We start from the raw sequence: 21,934 nt of genomic DNA on the forward strand, positions 1-21,934 counted from the left end.
GATGGCGGTAGGGGACGGTGTCTGGGGGGGTTATTAGGGTAAAGGTATGTAGTGATGTTCCGTCGAGGCCGGCCAATGCGGAAATCTGGTGGACGGTGTCAATAGGAGCTCAATGGCAGACAGGCGTCGTGCGAGTGCAAAAAGGCTGGCGACTTTAGCCGTGGGTGAGACGACTGGAAGCGATGCGGCGGTTTGCTTGCAGTGGCGCGTGGGTCCCCGAGCAGGCGAGACAGGCGCGACGGGGCCCTGAGGAGGGAAAGGCTCACCTGTTATTACAAAGACTACCTCAATGGCAGGAGTGAATGTACAGCGGTCGGATGCGGAAGGGATGGAGGTGAAGGACGAGAGTGAAGGGATGGCTGGCGTATGGAAGACGACGAGGCTCGCTTCGCTCCGAGGCTCAGGGTTGCTGCAAGGTCGGCTCGGGGGTGGATCGGCTGGGGGAAGGGACTTTGCCTGCTCGCTCGCCGACGATGTGTCGCAGCAAGAAACAAGAGGCGGTGCAAAAAGGGCCGGAGTTGCACTGCAGCGAATGGATTGATGTTATGCCGGCAGGAGCGTCGATTGACGTTTGGGAGAAGCAAAGAACGAGAGGCAAGTAAGAAGGCTTGATGAAGGCCGCGAAAGGAGAGCGCTTGCCCTAATCGTGCGGTACCATCCATGAAAGGAAGCAACGCCAGCTCTACTGCTAGTGCTAGCCTGGCCCGGACCACCCTACCACCAAACCCTCCGACCTGTCTATCTTGCGACGACTAGCATCACTAACACCTTTTGCCGATTCCCCTTTGCTGCTTCGCGATCTTCGCGACTTCTGGACTGGCCGCTATCGTGGGTGAAAGCCTATCCATGGCCTATTACAACTGACGGCGCCGCATACATGTGCACGCCCATCTTCACTTGCCCTCCCGCCTGTTCGTCCGCGCCTGCCACTGGTTCGCTCACCGTAACTTGTGATTTGCAATTGGCTCCTGGGCACGACAGCTATTTGCTGCACCTCTCCCGCCTCTGCCTGCAGGCCCTGGTGTCGCCCCCCTCAGCCTCCTTTGCACCACACAGTTCGACATGGAAGCGCTGTCGAGAACACGCCAGATGCGACTCCCGTAACTCCCGTCCCGCTTGAGTCTGACTAGTCACGCTTCTAGAAGGTTTGCGGAAAATGAGGACCCATCATAACAAGAGGGCCTGACGCTCGGAGCCGCAAGCGGATCCAGGCACGCTTGAAACCCTGAAGCGTTTGGCCTCCCATTTCTCACTCATCGTGTCTTGCATCTGCAGGCAAGAACCCAGCCTCGCACTGTGTTGCTCTATCTGCTGCTGTTCTACCCTCATCAGCAGCGCTGAGATGGTCTGTATCACTACTCTGCCAGCCACTCGATTTCTTCTTCGGCCAAGCTCAGACCGGGGGGCGACTTCCTCTAGCCCTAATCTGGCCTAGCCCTGCAGAACGCGAACATTCGCCAAACCTCCGCCGCTCCTTCATCTCCCCGACTCGCGCGCTTCGGCCAATCATTGCGCCATCAGAGTTTGGATTTTCCCAAGTTTCCTCGCCTCGCCTTTCTGCCGTTGAAATCGGCTGGGGCAAGAGTCGTGCGTCCTGATCATCCTGCCTCACATCTGGGTGGATGCGGAAATTATGCTCGCTCTGGGGTACTCATCATACTTATGAACGAACGTGTTGCGGTTATAACAAACCCTATATCCGTTTCGTTGCCATCAATCTTCTAAGATCACTAACTCGGCTTCTGACCATGGCTCAGCCGTTCCGTGTTTATGCTGTCTCGACTACTGACAAGCATCTTCCTGTCTGAATCACCTCCTTCTGGGATGATGCATCAACAGTCACAACTCTTGTCTCAACCCTCAAGTCTTACGCACAGTCACGAGTCAGACGGACGGGAGGATCCACGAACGACACGTGGGAGCAATGGCCATCCATGACATGAATGCCGCCGAATAGGGGGACAGTTCATACAGCGTAGCTACGCGAACAGCTGACCGCTGTTACTTCTCGTTGGTGGGCTGAAGCACCCTCCACGCTGTCTAATGTCGAACGTTATTACTTCTATTCTTTCGCAGGCACCACATCGCAAATATCTCCACCTCGTATGCATGCAGGAATCTTATCTCCTTGCGTCGTCGAGATCTGCGTCCTAAGACGGAGCCGGCCTGTATTCGACATCTCTTGCCCGTGAGCTCCACCGACCTACGCAACATGCAGTTGAAGTTACCCGCTTCGGCAGTGATATCTCCACATTACAAGGACGTTGCCGCGCATTTAGCCATCTTGAGGTCCGATTCGGGCAAATGCCGAAGAACATCAATATTTACCGACCAGGAGGTCTTGATCCTCTCGACCTTTGAACGGAGTTACAAGTCATGTATGCTGCAAGTGGCGATGAAGAATTGACTAATCGACTGTCTTTGTAAATGATGACCTGCCGTGGTATGGGTCTGACCTTCATGAATCCAAAGTGGAGCTCAAAATTGGCACTCGAACAAACATTTCTTGCGCGATGCTTTATTCGAACACCAAGAATTGTAGCGGAGATGATTCGGGATAGGATTAGTACCAATTGTTGTTGCTGTTGTCGCAAAGAAACGTTACGGTATCCGTTCGTCGATGCGCAAATACGACTGCCGGCCGGCGAGTGCGACCGTCAGGACAGTACACGACATCATCAGTCGAGTATCGCGTCGCCTTAGAAAGCGAACGATCACCAATGACGCGGTTCTCGGGTAGTCGCTAATGCTGCGCTGCAGCGTGTTTTCGTCCCACGTAATGCACGTAGGCCAAGACTCGCTTTTGGTGTTCTGCGCGAAGTTTACACAGACGCCGTGCAACTACTGGCTGACGTGGTAGGCTAGCCTGAACCCCAGCGCTTAGTGCACGATGCGAGCGCCTAGAATAGCATCTTTGCACCACCTCATCCTCGAACCGACGACTCTCCAGTCAATCATTTCCATCCAATTCTGCGAGCGCTTACCATGGGTGTCAATGACCTCAAAAATCCGCTATTGTGGCGCCTCAGCGGTTGCCCAGACAAGGCGCCGACCTGGCGGCTGGTGAAGATACCAATACATATTGTCAGCCTACCATCCCCCGCTTGTTGACTCTTGGATACATCAACAAAACTTCATGAGACGGGCGACGCGTTACGAATTTCCTTGAGTTTCTCTCCTTCAATTTCCTTGTTCATCTCGCTGCAGGTTCAGCGCTTCTTTGCATCGTCCCTCATGTCTAGATCTCTTAGTGAGTAAACACTTGTGATACGTTGGTCTTGAAAGATGTAGCTGACGCTGGTACAGATACTGTACAACTATGCTTATGAGCCACTTCCAAAGGCTATGGATCTCCTCAGTCTTCATAATATTAACCTCGTCAATGCTTGCGGCTCCCACTGTCGCTTCCACACCAAGCTCGCTCCCACGGGCGCTTCAACAAAACGTACCTCTTTGCGCACAGTCATGTTTACAGGCTTCGCTGGACGAAAGATTTCCTGTAGCATGTTCTGGTCAAGAAAATCTCCAATGTCTTTGTTCTCGTTATAGTAATGTTGGAGAGTCGCTGGGTGAAGTGGCTCTTGGCTGCATATACCTATCGTGCCCAATGGAGGATACTCAATCATCACTCAGTTCAGCGTACGGAATCTGTCTGGGACAAAAGGATGCGGTCATGCCGACGAAGAGTGTTCTTACCTACGTTATCACCAGCGCAACTCACACCATGTCGCCGTCTCCCATTCAACCAACGATAACAAACACGTCGACGGTTACGTCTACCTTGCAGACTCAGAGAAGTTCTACACAGTCCGCCTTCGCCGATACTATTTCACCACTCCTATCTGCCACTTCGTCGGCAACATCTATACCTGTTCCAGTCGCTGTAGCAGCAGAACCTCCTCCTAGAATGACACCCGCACAGATTGCTGGACTATCAGTGGCAGCGGTGGCAGCTTTCGTCATGGCCATCGGACTCATGGCGCTAAGTGTGTGCTTGCGTAGAAGAAAGGAGCGACGAGTGGTTTTTGATACAGACGAGAAAGGTCAGAGTCAGCGAGGCAAGCAACTTTCGACACAGTTTTCGCACTACATCCCGGTAGAGAGCGGTCTTGAGCCGCCGAACCAATTTCCTCTGGTGCTCCCACGAGCCTTCTGCCGAGGCAGCAAACAGGGTCCAGCACGTCCAGCGCAACGTCTTGGGGTAGGAACATCCAACAGCTCTTCTAATTCCTCATTACCGCTCGACCAGATAGGTCTAGCCATCAGTGCCGAGCTGGACGGAAAACCCCTGGTACCTAGCAAGGCCTCAGAAGCCCCCACTGCGCATCGACAAGTACCTACCTCGACTCAGTCGCGCATGAACGCACCTTTTAGACCTGTCAGTACGATGACCCAGGAGACTGTCTTCGAAGAGGACGAGACGTCATCGCACCGAAGATCTTCAATACTACTGCCCACGCCACCAGTCCCAATTCCTCCGATCCGCGCTCTGCAACCCTCAAGGCCTGTACCAAATTTTGCCGCCAACAACCGTCCAACAGGCCGCCGGTCCGAGCTGTTTCTCGATATTCCTGTCCGCCATGAGAGACCTCAGCCGAAGCGCATTGTAGCGGGAGGAATAGCCTCAAATGGTTCACCACAGCCCCCTCGCCCCGAGCCTGCAACACGCCCACGCTTGGCACCACCCTTCCAGATGACGTCTACAGCCACCTCTCATGAGTCTAGGGCTACAACTGCCAGCTCACGCGATGCAAGCACTTCCGGAGACATCATCGACTATTACTTTTCTAGTAACCAGAGCCGAGACCCAACACCCAAAGCCAGTCCAGCACATATCATCCGACCAAAGGAGTCTCCAAAAGCTGTGCAGATCAAGCCTAAGATGTCACACAGTAGCACATTGTCACGCTCTACATCGCGTAACTCGACAAACTTGCGCGACTCTCTGACAAGTCAAACATCTTTCGAGACAACAAACGGCAATGAGTCCACGCCTGAAGATGAGGATGAGGATAAGCAGCTCTCTGATGATAGTGTCAGCAACAAACAACAACTATCTCCTGTGGCTGAGTCACCTATCTCAAAGCTTCGGTACCCCAAGGTGCCGCGGGCGTCAAACCAGCTCGTGCCGCGTAGCCCAAGGAGTTCGCCACATCAGCAAAACTTCAGAAGTCCACGCAGAGCCCCCGACCCGTCGACGCTTCTTCAAAAACGCAACAACGCCCTGCCTCCGCTCTTGCTAGAGTCCCGACCTAGATTGAACAGTCCTCAGCGAGACCCCTTCACATCCCCACCACGCGTCACCAGTCCGCCACGCAAAGTTCGCTCTCACATGCGCAGCAACAGCACTGAGTCATGGAGTACAACACCTGCCTCGAAAACAGGTGTTGATCGAAAGAGTCGCGTGCAAAGTGGTACGTGGGGTAAAAGCCCAGTCATGTACGAAGAAGATGTTGTGAGGCCGTTGAACGTGAGAAGGAAGAGAGACGAAATGTCTGAATTGAACATCGGCAGAGATGCGGATGTTGAGTTTGACCGGGACGGGTTGAAGAGTCCCGTATGGGTGCCCCGACTCACTCCAAGGAAGAAGGGTGAGGATTTATTTCTTGAGGTAGGATGGGGGGACGGTGTACGAAGGTGAAAAGATTGAGAGGTGACGTTCGATTCTTGACTACATAAAACTTTTTCTTGCGTTTAGATTTTCTTAATGGACGAAGGGGAAGACGGGAAGGGTGGTGGAACCAGACACGACTGTCCTTTTCCTTGCATATTGTATAGTACGAGATAGATACCCACAGCGCTCATTTGTTCTTTTACGTAGGTTGAAACTGTAACAGGCGGTCTCAATCAAGTCATATGATGTTGTCCAAATCACCTTTTTTTCCCTCGGACCGCGTTAGTCTCGAACCGGCCTTGGCGCATGAACTTGATGGTGTTGAGGTCGCGATTAGCCAAACAGCGGGATATAGCAGCACCGGGCGCGCTATTTATCCAACTGCCTTGGCAGCCTAGTCTCACGTCGTGGTAGTCTTCCAGTCTTCCAGCGCGCCGGAGAATGACCAGGTTAAATGTCCGGCTCTAGTCCAGACATCTGCTTTGGGGGTTCCACGATTGAGCCTCATCTGCTCAGCTCCGTTTCGGCCGCGGCGCCGATTCCGGTGTCGCGGTAGCCGCCCGGAAGAATTCTGTTGCATCGTGTACTTGCGCGGCGGAAGTTGAGGCAAGAGATTGAAGATAAGTTCCCTGCGCTATCGGGGCACTGTGGTCCGTCACGTCCGTGATGCGGTCGTTCTCGGCGCATGGCGGATACATAGGGAACAGAGGCTGTTCAGGGCAAGAGGTTAGTAATAGACAGTCATTTGCAACAGCTCATGATAGCCAGGACTAGACACGGAAAGCCCTGTCAGCACACGGCGCAAGCTTACTAAAAAGAAGTAGCAGTGGGCATCCGTGGCTTGGACGAGTGGGATGCTGCATGTTATGGCAGAAAGTACGGCGACTGGTTGATGTAATCGGGCTTTGAGAGACCCCACTAAAACGTCCACTCTGGCGTTATAGTTGAGGCAGGCATGACGCCTAGCCACCCCACTATAACTACAAAACCTAAACACCAGCACATCTGCGAAACTTCTCTTCTTCAATCTTTTCCCCATCGACAGACTGCCCATCATGCCGTACGGAAAGACTGACGAGCTCGCCATCAACACCATCCGAACCCTCGCGGTATGTCCAGTAGTCTTGTTGTTTTTTGATATCGCTGGCTGCCCCACCACTATCAACAACTACCCCGCTAGCACTCCTTCTCCCAACAAAAGCGGCGGCAGCTTGTTCCAAGTCGACAAATGTTATTTGAGAGGCTCAATGGCTGACTTTTGGTGTCATTGCAGGTCGATGCCACATTCCAGGCAAACTCCGGCCATCCGGGTGCCCCTATGGGCATGGCCCCGGTTGCCCACGTCGTGTTCAACAAGTTCATGACTTTCAACCCCAAGAACCCCAAATGGGTCAACCGCGACCGATTTGTCCTCTCGTACGTACATTTCTGTACTTTCTACACATACAATGGCGGCCATGGCAGGCAGATTGAGAATTGCGCGACCGTCCTGGAGCGGCTCAGATGAACAGTTCCGGGTCTCCGCGGCGACTGCAGATATGAGGGTCCTGCTTTCTCATCTTCGGCCTCGGTCGGAGATCAAATCGCGGCTTTTCAGCTCAGATCTGATTCCACGCTGCTCAGTTGCTTGCATTGGCATTGGCGTGGTAGCCGTATCTTCATCGTACAAGATCAAGAAGCTGACTTTGGGCGTTTAGCAACGGTCACGGATGCATGCTCCAGTATGCGCTGATCCACCTCTTCGGCTACAACGTCAGCATTGACGACCTGAAGAACTTCCGTGTACGTACTCTCGACAGCCTCTCGCAATGCACCAGCGCTAACTTCTCTACAGCAAGTCGACAGCATCACACCTGGTCACCCCGAGTCCCACGACACCCCCGGTATCGAGGTCACCACTGGCCCTCTCGGTCAGGGTTTCGCCAATGCCGTCGGTCTCGCCATTGCTGAGAAGCACACTGCCGCCATCTTCAACAAGCCCGGCTATGAGCTGATCAACAACCACGTCTACATGTTCTTCGGTGATGGTTGCGCTATGGAGGGTATTGCCAGCGAGGCTGCCTCCACTGCCGGTCACTTGAAGCTCGGAAACCTCATTGCCATCTACGATGACAACCACATCTCCATTGGTAAGTTTGGCAGAAAGTTCCAATAAGTTCAATATCTGATGTTATACAGACGGTGACACCAAGTGCGCCTTCACTGAGGATGTCATGAAGCGATTCGAGGCCTACGGCTGGCACGTACAGCACGTCGAGGACGGTGACTCCGACCTCGAGGCCATCGAGAAGGCCATCGCTGAGGCCAAGAAGGTCACCGACAAGCCCTCGATGATCAAGCTCACCACCACCATCGGTTTCGGTTCCAAGCTCCAGGGTACCGGCGGCGTCCACGGCAATCCCCTCAAGGCCGACGACTGCAAGCAGGTCAAGGAGAAGTTCGGCTTCGATCCCGAGAAGATGTTCGCTGTTCCCCAGGAGGTCTACGACATGTACCACAAGCACGCCGCCGAGGGTGCTGCTGCTGAGGAGGAGTGGAACAAACTCTTCCAGAAGTACGGTGAGGAGCACAAGGAGCTTCACGCCGACCTCTCCCGCCGATTGACTGGCGACCTTCCTGAGGGCTGGCAGAAGGCCCTCCCCACATACAAGCCCACCGACCCTGCCATTGCCTCAAGAAAGCTCTCTGAGAGCGTTTTGGAGGCTATCCACGACGTCGTTCCTGAGCTTCTCTCCGGTTCCGCCGATCTGACTGGCTCCAACAACACCCGATGGAAGAAGGCTGTCGACTTCCAGCCTCCGGAGCTTGGCATTGGTGAGTGGTCTGGCCGATACCTGAGATATGGTGTCCGCGAACACGCCATGGCTGCCATCATGAACGGTATGTCCGCATACGGCACCATCATCCCCGCCGGTGGTACTTTCCTCAACTTCGTTTCATACGCCGCCGGTGCCGTCCGCCTGTCCTCTCTCTCACACCAGCGCGTCATCTACGTCGCCACCCACGACTCCATCGGTCTTGGTGAGGACGGTCCTACCCACCAGCCTATCGAGACTCTTGCCCACTTCCGCGCTCTGCCCAACATGATGGTCTGGCGCCCAGCCGACGGAAACGAGTGCTCTGCCGCTTATTACATGGCCCTTACCTCCAAGGGTACGCCATCCATCCTTGCCCTCACCCGTCAGAACCTGCCCCAGCTTGAAGGCTCAACACTGGAGAAGGCCATCAAGGGTGGTTACGTCGCTCTTGAGGATAAGGACGCTCAGATTACCCTCGTCTCCACTGGTTCCGAGGTTTCCCTCTGCCTGGAGGCCGTCAAGACCCTCAAGGACCAGGGCATCACCGCCCGTGTTGCTTCCCTGCCTTGCTTCGAGGTCTTCGACGCGCAAGACAAGGACTACAAGATGTCGGTCATCCCCGCTGGTATCCCATCCCTCAGTGTTGAGGTCATGTCCACCATGGGCTGGGAGAAGTACTCGCACGAGCAATTCGGTCTCAACCGCTTCGGTGCTTCCGGACCATACAAGGAGGTCTACAAGAAGTTTGAGTTCACCCCCGAGGGTATTGCCAAGCGTGCTAAGGCTACCATTGACTTCTACAAGGAGGTCAAGCCTCTCCGATCTCCCATCGACCGTGCGTTCCAGCAGCTTATCTAAGCGTTTGCGTAGCGTAGGATTTGCTTTCTGGAGGTACTTAGAGGTTTTGGAGCATCGTCTCTGGCTTGTAATGAGTGATGATATGTAAGAAGCGGCAGCCCGCTTTATGAAGAAGGGAAAAATACGACCCGAATAAATAGAATTTGATTCCCCCTTTGACTACTTGATGTTGAACATAAGAGGGAAAACGAAGTTGCTTGCATGTGAAAGGGAAACATGTTCTCGTCGCGATGTTCCGCATACTGTTTATGATTCTGTCCCTGTATATCGTCATGATGATCAAGTACCGTACATTTGACCCTTCATAGGTTTCTGTATATCCCCAAATGACCCCATCACTAGCCTTTTGTGCACACTCGTCCCATTCTCTTTATGATCGTCACGTCAGAACACGCAAACTTGAAGAGGAAAGATACGATCATGTACCTGCAGCTGTTATTCTCCCTCCAACGCGGTAACCTTGGAGTAGAGCACGGTGCAGAGACTGTCCGCACAGCCAGTTCTGGTTGAGTTCACGTAGCTGTTCGAATTACCCCAGTGGGCTGTTTCTCATGCGAGATGCTTACAGTGTGCGTCCACGTAAAGCGGTTCTCCAAAAAGAAATGACCAGACCTTCTGCTAGAGCAAAAGCTAGCAACGTGTTGGCCATGGCAGATAGAACAGACAAGTATACAGACGGATCAATTTTGTATTCCCATTTTTCCAGACGCCTCCCATGGCTATCACGGAGGACGAATATTGTAGCTACAGTACCTGTACGTTGGCGACACGAGTAAGTGGTTTTGGAACAAGGCTGAAAAGAAGGGAATGAAGAATTGATGACAATGACACAAGGCTAGAGGGCCTTGCGTTGTGTTGACATTGCCAAGAGTTCCAGGAAGGACAATAGATGTAGGTAGGCCATGCGTGGCTCAGATGAGAATCGTTGGTTGGGTATTGTTACGCCACAAATCCTTCGAGGCGCTGGAGGACGTATTTTCGATATGATCATGCGGAAGTGTGCTTTCAGCCACCATTTTGCATTGCAGTTCGGCTTCTATTCCTATTGTTTGCGCCCGCCCACTCACTTTCTCGGGCGGAGATGGGCTACTAGACTTGACTGGTATTGACTCGCGTTGTGCGTCTCACATTTTCTACTAACATGCTCTTGTCCTGAGCTAGACTGAGGTTTCATCGTTGAGGCTAGCGTCGTTATAATAGATTTGGGATGAGAAAGCATTGAGACACGATTGCCATGGCCCAATGAGTGGTGTAAGAAATGGTGGTGGTGGTGTATTGTCGATGGGTGGGAGTGGAAGCTACCGTGCGGTCGGCGCGCTCTCCTCCGAGCCCGCCGCATCATCAACTTTTTGCGACATCATCGCCAGCATCACCACGCATAGCCATGATGTCTCAGACCGACGATAGTAATGTCACCACTACAAATCTGAGAAGACAACCATCTTCGCGCAGCATATTCTCCGTTCCTACACCAATAAAGCAACTGTTCGACCAATTCCCACTCGTCACGTACCCCGTCAATGACTTCCCACAACGCGCTCCACGATATCACAATGCTCATGTGTTATACGTCTTCACTACGGACGAAGGAGCGATTCAAGGGGCACCATCGCACAACCCAGCATGCTTGAAGTGGCAGGTCAGCATATGTCCACATCCCAATACCCCACTACCAAGCTCACATTACCACAGGCGTACCTCAAGTTTTCGAAGATACCCTTTCGAATTGCCTCTGCAAACAACCATGCCTCTCCCAGCGGTTCACTACCTTTCGTAATCCCGTCATCCCCAGACCTGTACAAGCGAACACAACCCGTGCCATCCAACAAACTGCAACGATGGGCCATGAACAACAGTGAGAAGGCAATAGAAGAACCCGGAGATGTGCGCTATGAAGCATACCTGAGTCTACTAGACCATCGGATACGGAGGGCTTGGGTACGTTGACCACGAAGGACACTCGGCCCACAGCTAACATCTCTCAGCTCTACACCATCTATCTCTCCCCGAACTTCACCACCATCGCCGAATCCCTCTACATTCTCCCAAGCTCCCGCAATCCCTTTGTGCGCCTCGTCATATCTCGCGAACTACGTCTGGCAGCCGAGACCGAGCTCCTCAAGTTCTCAAGCATCATCAATGACGAGACGCTTTACAACCAGGCAGACGAAGCATTTGCAACACTAGAGGCACTTCTAGGCAAAGACGATTGGTTCTTCGGCGCGCAAAGACCGGGCTTGTTCGATGCTAGTGTCTTTGCGTACACGCATCTACTATTGGATGAGGGACTGGGCAAGGGTTGGGTGGACACGCGTTTGCGTGACGCGCTAATGGCGCGCAGACGCCTGGTCACGCATCGAGACCGCATACTAGCTGAGTATTTCGAGCAGAAGTCTTGAGTGCATGGCAATACCCGTGAGCCGTTGTTGAAAGTGTATACTGTATGATTGTACTATCAGAAACCAGTCATGAACGTTACGAACCTTCGACTATGCGTTCACAAGACGCGTAGTTCACCTCAACTTGGAGGAAACGAAGTCATGTCGAGTGAAGTTCGGACGTAGTGGGCGCTGCGGACAGTTTAGCGCGACCCAGGACCCAACAGATGCAAGCTATGACTCATGCTACGGAAAGCTGCACGACATATCGCCTAATTAGGCAATGCTGGATACATATCGGACTTGCAGAGGGCGCAAAGTAGAGTCATTGGCTAAAACGGATCTCTATATAGACTTTCGTCAGGCACTCAACATCTAAGACAGCATCAATCCTCAGGAACTTTACCCCACTTCAGATCGGCAGCAACCGTTCTTCGTTCGTTATCAGAACCTCAAGCCAATCAACCACCATCGCAAGTACAATCGACTTCTATCTATCCTAGTTAGGACGATACCATTCGGTCCCCAAGAACATCATTGATCAATATGACACAACCAACATCCGTCGATATGACCTTTGACACTTCGCTTGTCGATGTCAATCCGCCCATCAACGCCAACGCGTCGTTCTCAACTACCGAATCAGATTCAACATTAGATGTTCAACAAACATCCAAGCAGACTTCAACTTCAAACAAGCCTTCAAACACAGTCCAACACATCCCCACCCAAGCTGCCTACGACCAATGGGCTTCCATCTATGACACCGATGGCAACATGCTGCAAGCGATCGATGATCTGGAGCTTCGAACACTTCTCCCGCAATTTTTATCCCAGGTCAAGGATAGCAGTGCGACTGAAAGAGAGGTTCGTATCCTTGATCTAGGTTGTGGCACGGGACGAAATACCGAGAAGCTTGTACGGTATGATTGGGATGGAAAGAGCATGCAAGTAACTGGCCTGGATTTCTCGCAGGGCATGCTGAATGTCGCTGCTAAGAAGCTTGCTCCGTTGACTGAGGGTCAGGAAAGGGTACGATTAAGGTTGGAGTGCTGCGACTGCTTCCCTACTGTCAATGATTCATCGACTTCCCCATTGCCTGCTGTCCAAGGCCTACAGCCAAGCCATGCAGTCATCTCTACCCTGGTCTTGGAGCACATTCCGCTGAAGAACTACTTTGCCACGCTGGTTACGTTGCTCTTACCAGGCGGTACGGCGCTGGTTACCAACATGCACGCCGATATGGGACGTGTCAGTCAAGCCGGGTTCGTCAACGCAGACGGTGTCAAAGTCAGAGGAAGTAGCTACGTTTACACGGTGGAAGAGACTGCTGTGGTAGCCAAAGCAGCTGGGCTTGAGGTGCTGAGTGTAAATGAGCGAGAGATGAGAAAGGAGGATGTTGAGGGTGGCGCTGTGGGCGAGAGAGGGTGGAAGTGGGTTGGTACGAAAGTTTGGTACGGGATGGTTCTGAAGAGGGTCTTGTGAACTATTGTGAATATAATTGATAGAGTTAAGATATCCACATCAAATTATCTTTACCGCACGATAAACATCACATACGACCACAGGTAAAGGAGTATACTGGATCCCGTTTGCTCTCCACACGTCAAGCCTTTAACCGGCGGACTAGTAGTTAGGTGGGTGACCACTAGCGAATCCCCGCTGTTGTATGTTTTGTTTTTGACCATAGGATAGAAAGACATGATAGAGCTTGTAAATATAGTTCACCTGGGTGTATACATATCACTATCAGCTGCTATTCTCAGTGACTTGGTCGATGCTACTGGCTATGTGCACGTATCAACATGATGACTTGGGCTTGATAGAGACACCTAGTCCGTATCTGAAAGCAAGCATGGGCATCGGTGAGTGGAGTTTTGGCGAGATAGCACAAGACGAGTTAACTTCTGAAGGATAACAGGTAGAATGCAAGGCCTGAAGACCGAGTATAGATATCGTGAGTCGATTTGATAGTATAGTTCGTACTCTCATCAAGGACAGTAGCTGGGAGGCTTCGGCTCTTCCTCATGCCCTCGCATACTTCCGCCCATGTTCTGCGTCGAAGTTTTTGACCCACTCCTGTGCAGTTCCACGAGATGAATCTCGTCATCCGCCTTCCCAATGCCCTCTGAATCGACATCCACAGTCCTCATGATCGTTGTATTGAACAAACTTGCATCCAACATGCTCTTATTCGGTCTACTTTTCTTTTTCGATAATCGGTTGGGCGTATCGTCATCCCCTGGGGTTCGATCGGAATTGTTCTCCGTTGTGCCGAAGCACTTCGGGACTATTTGAGCGAGGAATCTTCGAAAGGCTGGCATAGATACGCATATGATACCGACGTTGATCTCAAGGATGGAGTAAACTCCTGACATCAGGTTGTCGTACATGGGGTTCGTTGAGGTGGCGTACTTAGCAACAGCGCTAAGACGGATGCAAGAAACCACGATAGTACTAAAGCAAGTTTGTTAGTGTTCGAGGTCATCGACATAAACCAGGAGTTTGACTTACATGCCACCTACGCCGAAGATTGCGCCAAGGAAGACTTTCTTTCGCGAGCTGAGCCTCAGTATCATCAAGTTCGGAATCGGTATCAGGACTATCGCGATATCGAGGCCAATGTTGAACGCAGCTGCTACCAAGTAAAACGTGTTTTGATTTATACAATAGTCGGGCGTGCTCGTGCCGTCCCATGAAGTCCATACTGCTGAGATAGGCCTGCAGGCAAACATCATCGTGAATGCGAATGCAATGGTCCAGAGCACTGAAATGAAGATGAATATCCAGATGAATTTCCGGGTGTTTTCCGAGGGAAAGATGCGGAGGAAGAAGAATAAGAACGCGAGTTTGGTAAGCCCACAGCAGAAGAAGTACGATATTTGAGAGCCGTAGGTTAACTAAGAAGTATTTAGTATAGTCACCTACACGTCTTGAGTTTCTTGTTCTTACCCTCAAAACTTTGTAGATGTCACTGTGAGGGACAACCCAAGTATCTTTTCCGAAACCAAGCTTTGGTGTATAGCATTGTATCACGGTTACAGGAAGACAAGCTGCTTCGGCTGCTATCGCGAAAACATCATCTAGTCCGAACGAGTTTTGGCTGATAGCGGAGTAGGTGCGGACGCTCACAGCGGCGAGAGCAATGGAACCCGCCGTAATGCCGGTCAAGAATATGACGTTTGATTGGTCTCGGACAGGCCTCTCACACATTGTGGAGGTGACGTTAACAGCAGCTGTGATGAGGCTCAAGTCAGCGCGATCGATGTAGATACTGTTGGGAGATCTTACTGAGTGTCTCTTTAACTGAGCATGTGCCACCCACACAGCTCTGAATGGCCGCGTTGATGGGTCCGTCGTCGCAAATGCATTGTATATCTGTGGGAGCGCATGTCGTTTGGCTTGTGAGAGCATTTTGGAAGCACCTGGCCTGGTATTGTCAGTATCATTCTCTCATGGTTAAGATTATGGAGGAGTTTGAACTTACTGCGCATGGTGGTAGCATATTTATGGCATCTTGTGCTAGTATCGGATGCACAATGCTACTCAACGCCGTAAGCCCTAGGATGAACACATTGTTCCACCGCATATTGAGCACGGAGAAGAATCTGGAGAAACGAGTCACAAAGAGAGCGACTCGTGGATACTGGTTCAACAGAGCTTAATACTTCGAGGGTGATGATAAAAAGCAGTGTGAAGTCAGTCAGTCATGGTAAGATGCCAGCCACAAACCCTCCACAACATCAGCACATTCGTTTCCATCCTTGCATCTACTCCCAGTATTGGATACCCTAGTCGATATCAGGGGGCGTTGTTTCTGATTGACCTATGTAGGATTCGAGTCGAGCTCTATCGGTGCATGGCAGACGTGCTGTCCCGGGCGGCTCTGCGCCCGGTTCCCAGTCACCCGATGCATGAAATAATCGGGACTCAACACGGGCCACCCCACCAAATATACTGCTATCTTAACACAACTACCACGTACCTACCTACGACTCTACAGCTGCATTGTTAACCCTAAATATTTATAGTATTAGGAAAGATTTCTAAATATTATATGCAACATTTTAAAGCTTTTAGTAGTGCTGTAGTACTGATAGCAGTGCCCCAAGACATTTAGGAGGCCCGATTATTTAATACACCGAATGCCAGTCAAGCCGTGTAAGAAATTCGCCGCACTCACAGATGTCTTGGCGCACCACAACTAGTACTACAGCACCACTAAAACAATATGTAATATCGCATTCGAGAGCTGAAAATTACTTTTGAAGCTGTAGAGTTGTATAGAAAAGCTATATATCTAAGTTTCGTTAAGGTTGTAGCTCAAATAGAGCGTTCAGGGGTTGCAAGCGGTGGTGGTTAAGACGAGAACATTTTGGTGGGGTGGCCAGTGCTGAGTTCGGCCATTTTGTAATACCGCGTGCTAGTCAAACGGCTGCACGGCACGATGCGCTAGCTGGACTGGGCCGATACCGAGATATAGGTCTATGCGGAGTTCCAGGGTTGTTTTGTCAATATATAACGTATCTCGGAGTAAGCAATCCAAGTAGCTTTCGAGTCGTGTAGCTACAAAGGCCCGAAGGAAAGTGGCATGATGATGCTATCATTACAATAGGATTTCAGCTACCCAGCGGAAAAAAAGATGGGGAGGCTTTCCAGGATTGCATCTATCAATGCGGTTTGGGATCCTATTGGCCCACCGGGGAACGTCAGGCATCTAGACACTCCAGCGTCAATAGTCTTGACATTTTCGAGCGCGAGAAGCGGTTCTGCAGCTTGCAAATTCCTGCGCTCCAGTTTTAGTCCGCGAGCCAAAGACGTGTCACGTAATTGAAGCGGCGTTCAATGACAACGGGTGTTCATGGCTAGTGTCGTCTCGCTTCGTGGCTTCGAGTGCGGGGAGAGACTGTCAACATCACAATAATAAGTCGCACCATATTCGAGAAGAGGGTGAGGAATATCACCAGCTCTGCAAAACGTGCCCCGTCTTCTGGACACGGGATGGCGGCTGAGGCTGCCATGGACAAGGGGAGGGATCGTGAACCCTGGCAGAAAGAGACCACTTCGGTCCACCTGCGTGCGGTAGCATCCTTCCGATTCCCCGGCACAAGGACGCACGAAAAAGCGTAGCTGAATACGCCAAATCATACAGTCAATAAACCAGTGGCTTTCAAAAGGACTCTACGTCAGCTGATGGAGCTGAGAATTCGGTGAGGTTATTTGTAACAATTCGTGTAGAGCGCAAACCATGGCCAGAACCAGAGGGTCTGCGGCACGCCCCGGCACTTGCAGTATCCACGCATCGGATCCGTCGCTCTTTTGAGTATACTAGTATGCCATGTTCGAGCCGTAACTCGCTGTCGCAGTCCGTTGTCTGACAGGGTTCACTGCAGAAAGACTACTGTTACCGATAAATTATGGAAGATAACACTCTCTTTCCCATCTTGGCCACGCCTTTAGAGTCACTCTGTCCTTCAACGTTAGCATCTGCGACATGGCCCTCCTATCTGATGTTTTGCTAGGTGCAAATCTCAGTACCCTCTTCTTACTCTACATTCCTCTCTGTTTCGTGGCATACTATTCCATCTGGATCGTCTATACTCGAACCCTCCATCCACTAGCCAAGGTTCCAGGACCGTTTTGGCCTTCAATTTCGCGGACATGGCTTATGTGGCACCATCACAAAGGCGACATCGAGATTGTTGAGCGCGTTCTTCATAAGAAGTATGGCCCAATTATTCGAATCGCACCCGATGAGGTCGTAATGACTGACACCACGGCCATCCCATACATTTACCCGGTTCAGAAGCCACTTGAAAAAACGGACTGGTACAAGCCGTGGCGACCACAAGGACTAAACAGCCAACCGGATTTGTTCACGCAGACTAACGAGAAGGCGCATGCGGCGTATCGAAGGATTGTTGGAGGTGTATATTCACTTTCCAGTATCTTGAAAAACGAACCAGGACTGGACGAAACATTGGAACTCTTTCTTGAGCGGCTGGGTAGTTTCGCCGATAGCAATGAAGCGTTTGACTTTGGTCTTTGGCTCGAAATGTGAGCTATAAGATACTGCCGACAGATTGTATGGCTAACGCGCGAATCAGGTACTCGTTTGATAGCGTTGGCGTCGCGTTCTTTGGCCAGGCCTTTGGCTTTCTACGCGACAGTGTTGATTACAAAGGCTACATCCACTCAGTCCATCTCGCAATGCCTTTTCTTAGTCTTCTGACGGTCACTCCGTACTATATACGACCATTCTTGCTTCTTGTCGCTGTTTGCATTCCGCGCTTGCTGAAAGCTGTGCTGGCCGTAGAAGACATTAAGAAGACTGCGATCATAGAGACGAAGACAGCTACCGAAAGAGCACTCGAAGTGACGGGAAAGAGACCCGATTTACTCTCCCAGTTGCTAGCAATCGTGCAGGAAAAGGGGGAAAAGGTAAACTACTCGCACAAAGAGATCACATCGGACATGTGGGTTGCAATGTACGTGTACTGGCGTAAAGAACCGAACGTGTTATGCTGACTGCCCACAGTATGGCCGGCGCTGATAGTACATCCATCTCCATGCGTTCCGTCTTCTACTTCCTAATGAAGAACCCCCAGAAGCTCGAGAAAGCGCGCGCAGAAGTTGATGCGGCCTTTGAAAATGGTACACTCTCATCACCGGTGCAATACGGTCAATTAGCTTCGCTTCCATACTTAGTAGCGACTGTGAAGGAAGCCTTACGACTGTTTTCCGCATTCGCAGTCTCGATGCCTCGGTATGCTCCTAGCCAAGGGCTCACGCTTTGCGGAAAACACATTCCAGCAGGCTACACCGTCGGTATGAATCCAGCTATCGTTTCGCTTGACACCAATGTATTTGGGGAAGATGCGCTTGAGTTCGTTCCCGAGCGATGGTTGCAGAGTGAAGACCGCTCGCGAATCATGGATAAGACAATTCTCGGTTGGGGTGCTGGGACTCGGACATGCGTCGGCAGACCTGTAAGTCCTACGTGATCGCATACTAAGGAAGTACTAACGATGCACAGCTTGCTTTGACACAAATTTACAAAGTCACTGCAGAGGTCTTGCACCGTTTTGATTTTGAGATGGCACATGACCAGCCGTGGAAGACGCATAATGCGTCTTTCAACGTCCAGACTGGTGTTGAGTGCAGATTCAAGCGCAGGGTTTCGATTAAGAACTAGACACTCGGTAGCATTATGTATTGACATAGCTGAGAAGGAGTTGCAGCCGGCTTTTGCTTCCTCAAGGAGAACTGCAGGATCCGCTATTTTATCCAATCGCAAGTCATGATGACGTCAACCTCTGCTCATGATCCGATATGCAACTTCAGACCTTCATCTTGCGAGACGCCGAAAAGTGTTTCTAAACGGCGATTACGATCGGCGACTTTAGCGGGCTACATAAGTCAAATAAAACACTACAAGCAACGAACGTTCATACCCAAAAGCCAGCTACCAGTTGAGTTCTCAACTTACAAAATCACTATCAACGAGACAACAACACAAGATGGACTCTCTTCCCGTAAACAATAAGACGGCGGGTGAGCCAGAAAGCACGTATAATAACACACTTGAGACTGCTGCGGCGACGACTCAGGTGAGTTGATCAACTCTGTTATACAACGACTCCGCTGACCTGATCAGAACTTCGCCCCAGTCAAGAGGATATGCGCTCACCTCAACGCCTTCCACGCATATGCCCATGATCCGAAACGCGATGCAGTCGAAGCAAACCACTACTGCGCACATCTGAACGATGAAGTCCGCCAGTGCATCCTCTACGACTCTCCCGAAAAGGGCGCACGAATCATCGGTATCGGTAAGTTATTCACTTCCCCAACAGGCAACCCACTACTAAACCAACCTCCAGAGTACATGATCTCACCCAAACTCTACGAGACACTCGAGGCCGAAGAGCAGAAGCTCTGGCACTCGCACGTCTTCGAAGTGAAATCCGGAATGCTAATCATGCCGCGTCCAACAGGCGTCCCAGAATCCGCATGGGAAGTAGCTGAGAACAAGGAGATGGAAGAAGTTGTAGAGCTGTACGGCAAGATCTACCATCTCTGGCAGACTGACCGTGGGGATAAATTGCCTTTGGGCCCACCGCAGTTAATGACGAGCTATACGGCGGCGGATCAGATGCCGGATTTTGAGAAGAGGATGAAGGAGAGGGACCAGAGGTTTGGTAGTGATTATCAGAGGAAGAAGGAGGTTAGGGAGTATATTGAGGTGCCGAAGATTCATGAGAATGCTGATGCGACGTGGGCGAAGGGGGGTATTGGACACTAGATAAGGTGGTCGGAGGGGATGGTGACGTCGGTGATGCATTTACGAGGCGTTGGTATGCGAAGGACGGAATGGCGGTAGCCGGTCGGCCTGCAGCAGAGTATGAGCTGGGGCTTAGGCATGATAGTATTCCCATGACCTCCATCCCACGAGGAACTAGGTTCAATAGCTCTTTTACACTGAATGTGCCGAGGATGTATCAGGCCCTGCTTTGCCCAGCATCTCTTTATGACCCGGTTGTGTTCTGCAGCACCTCAATGCCTGCTGGATCTTTCTTCTCACGCCCCATCAGTTTCCCCAGTACATCCTTCTCATTGTCACCGTCTTCGGTATCGCTCGCGCTATCCTCGTCGCTCTTCGCATTTGGGTCTTTCTCCTCGAGTACGCCTAGTCCAAGGTCCTAGACACTGTTAGCAGCGGCCTGTGACACGGCGCGGATACATTGCTTACCATCTCGATATACGGCTCACCCTCCTCATGCCCCTCCTCGGAGTCTAGGCTCTTCAGCGTTCCAGCCTTCTTCTGCGCCTCCAACTCTTCATTCGCAGCCTTCAGTTGCGGCAAAAAGTCTTTAAGGAAGCCTCGAATGTCTGGTCCGAGATCTTGGTCGCCCAACCTCATAATTGGCTTCTTTCCTCTATTCGCGCGTAGATTAACGACACCGTCTTGTGATTTTGGCTCCTCAAGCTCCATCTCTGTGTCCTCGCCATCATCCTCTTCTTCTTCGCTTGAACTCTCGTCGCTACTGGGTTCTTCGCTAGATTCGGACAGCTCGCTGTCGCTATCGGAGGTACCAAAGTCGCTTGCGTTCGTCGTAGAGTCATCTGCGGCGTTTGTAGATGCAAGGGCGGAGTTGGAGGACATTGAGGGCGGCGAAGATTCGGGTTCGTTGGAGAAGCGCACGCGTTTGCTGCGGTGCGCGACAGCTTCGTGAATATATGGCGATGACATACTCCTCGGTGGTGGCTGATATGGGTAATCTTATTAGGGACTGTTGGAAGTCGTTTACGCGTTTTGAAGTGGTTTACAAAAAAATCCGGGGAAAAAGTTGGGCAAGATTCAAAGTTTCAGGCACATGCGCGCAGATCTCGCGGAATGGTACCGACTGGGCCCTGACCTTTGCTACGTCACCGCCATGGTCAGCATACATGTTGCCGAAGCCAGCACCGACCCAGACATACACATATCACATGCTGGAGTATACACATAAAGATGGTGTATCCCGTCGCATGCTCCACAGACAACGCATGCGGCTCTAGATTGGCCTGAGGCCGAAGCCGACTCGTTGGTGTCAGCAGGGGTCGTGAAACGGCGTCTTGAAACGTAGTTAGAGCGGGCGCCTGCGTGGCTGACTTGTGGTCTCCGAGGGGTTAAGCCTCTTAAAGGTCCAGCTGGCCTCGTACATATCTGACCTCACCTCTTCTTGTCAATCATTACCATCTCACTGTTGTACTGTTCGACTGTACCTGTTCTTGTGTCTCTTGTATCTGTGTTTGCAAGAGTCGGTGTGTCGCTACCCCACTTCAGACGTTCACGAGCTTGAGAGTGTTTACCAACAGTATTGAAGGGTCAACTGCCTTTGGAAAAGGTTTTTGGTTACCAGTTAGCAGGTGTGTATTCGTTCTCCTATACATCTATCATTTCAGTCGTTGTCCGTTCCTATGTTCTCCTTTTCCATTACCTCAAGAATCAGCCTTAGCCTTGGACATGCACCTGTCACAATTCCCCTATCAACCTTGCCGTTCATCTACTATAAGCCTTGCACCTGGACTAGACAATTCTACGTCCTGTAATTCCTTACTGAATATCTATTACTATCGCGGTTTTGCTGCTATCGTGCCAGCATGCCGAGACGGTCTGATCTCAGCAAGCCTTGGAGCCCGACGCTGAGCGCTGGTTGGTCCATTTGTCTTCACCTCCCACATTCACGTTCACCACGACGGTTCTTTGCGTTCTTCAAGCGGAGCCCACAATGGAATTGCCT

The 21,934-nt window shown here is 51.4% G+C and overlaps 8 protein-coding genes across 8 annotated transcripts; 6 read left to right on the forward strand and 2 right to left on the reverse strand.

Moving 5' to 3' along the window:
* Positions 1–3,724: 3,724 nt before the first annotated feature.
* Positions 3,725–5,641, forward strand: ALTATR162_LOCUS10407 (uncharacterized protein; the record flags this gene model as incomplete). The annotated part of the gene is made up of 1 exon (XM_043318043.1): positions 3,725–5,641. One exon carries the CDS (start codon positions 3,725–3,727, stop codon positions 5,639–5,641), a length of 1,917 nt encoding a protein of 638 aa, XP_043173978.1.
* Positions 5,642–6,669: 1,028 nt separating this feature from the next.
* Positions 6,670–9,270, forward strand: ALTATR162_LOCUS10408 (uncharacterized protein; the record flags this gene model as incomplete). Its single annotated transcript, XM_043318044.1, has 5 exons — positions 6,670–6,723; positions 6,888–7,030; positions 7,312–7,396; positions 7,449–7,743; positions 7,793–9,270. The coding sequence occupies 5 exons, from the start codon at positions 6,670–6,672 to the stop codon at positions 9,268–9,270; spliced, it is 2,055 nt and encodes a 684-aa protein (XP_043173979.1).
* Positions 9,271–10,657: 1,387 nt separating this feature from the next.
* Positions 10,658–11,669, forward strand: ALTATR162_LOCUS10409 (uncharacterized protein; the record flags this gene model as incomplete). Its single annotated transcript, XM_043318045.1, has 3 exons — positions 10,658–10,909; positions 10,963–11,208; positions 11,256–11,669. The coding sequence occupies 3 exons, from the start codon at positions 10,658–10,660 to the stop codon at positions 11,667–11,669; spliced, it is 912 nt and encodes a 303-aa protein (XP_043173980.1).
* Positions 11,670–12,194: 525 nt separating this feature from the next.
* Positions 12,195–13,133, forward strand: ALTATR162_LOCUS10410 (uncharacterized protein; the record flags this gene model as incomplete). The annotated part of the gene is made up of 1 exon (XM_043318046.1): positions 12,195–13,133. The coding sequence occupies one exon, from the start codon at positions 12,195–12,197 to the stop codon at positions 13,131–13,133; it is 939 nt and encodes a 312-aa protein (XP_043173981.1).
* A 506-nt stretch (positions 13,134–13,639) lies between these two features.
* On the reverse strand, positions 13,640–15,153 carry ALTATR162_LOCUS10411 (uncharacterized protein; the record flags this gene model as incomplete). Its single annotated transcript, XM_043318047.1, has 5 exons — positions 13,640–14,105; positions 14,163–14,548; positions 14,601–14,884; positions 14,940–15,078; positions 15,136–15,153. The coding sequence occupies 5 exons, from the start codon at positions 15,151–15,153 to the stop codon at positions 13,640–13,642; spliced, it is 1,293 nt and encodes a 430-aa protein (XP_043173982.1).
* A 1,989-nt stretch (positions 15,154–17,142) lies between these two features.
* ALTATR162_LOCUS10412 (uncharacterized protein) lies at positions 17,143–18,843 on the forward strand (the record flags this gene model as incomplete). The annotated part of the gene is made up of 4 exons (XM_043318048.1): positions 17,143–17,705; positions 17,756–18,136; positions 18,187–18,637; positions 18,685–18,843. 4 exons carry the CDS (start codon positions 17,143–17,145, stop codon positions 18,841–18,843), a joined length of 1,554 nt encoding a protein of 517 aa, XP_043173983.1.
* Positions 18,844–19,168: 325 nt separating this feature from the next.
* ALTATR162_LOCUS10413 (uncharacterized protein) lies at positions 19,169–19,953 on the forward strand (the record flags this gene model as incomplete). The annotated part of the gene is made up of 2 exons (XM_043318049.1): positions 19,169–19,258; positions 19,306–19,953. The coding sequence occupies 2 exons, from the start codon at positions 19,169–19,171 to the stop codon at positions 19,951–19,953; spliced, it is 738 nt and encodes a 245-aa protein (XP_043173984.1).
* Positions 19,954–20,176: 223 nt separating this feature from the next.
* ALTATR162_LOCUS10414 (uncharacterized protein) lies at positions 20,177–20,814 on the reverse strand (the record flags this gene model as incomplete). Its single annotated transcript, XM_043318050.1, has 2 exons — positions 20,177–20,350; positions 20,401–20,814. 2 exons carry the CDS (start codon positions 20,812–20,814, stop codon positions 20,177–20,179), a joined length of 588 nt encoding a protein of 195 aa, XP_043173985.1.
* Between the last annotated feature and the right edge of the window lie 1,120 nt (positions 20,815–21,934).

This window comes from Alternaria atra, assembly GCF_907166805.1.
Source record: "Alternaria atra isolate CS162 genome assembly, contig: 32, whole genome shotgun sequence".
Lineage (NCBI taxonomy): Eukaryota > Fungi > Ascomycota > Dothideomycetes > Pleosporales > Pleosporaceae > Alternaria > Alternaria atra.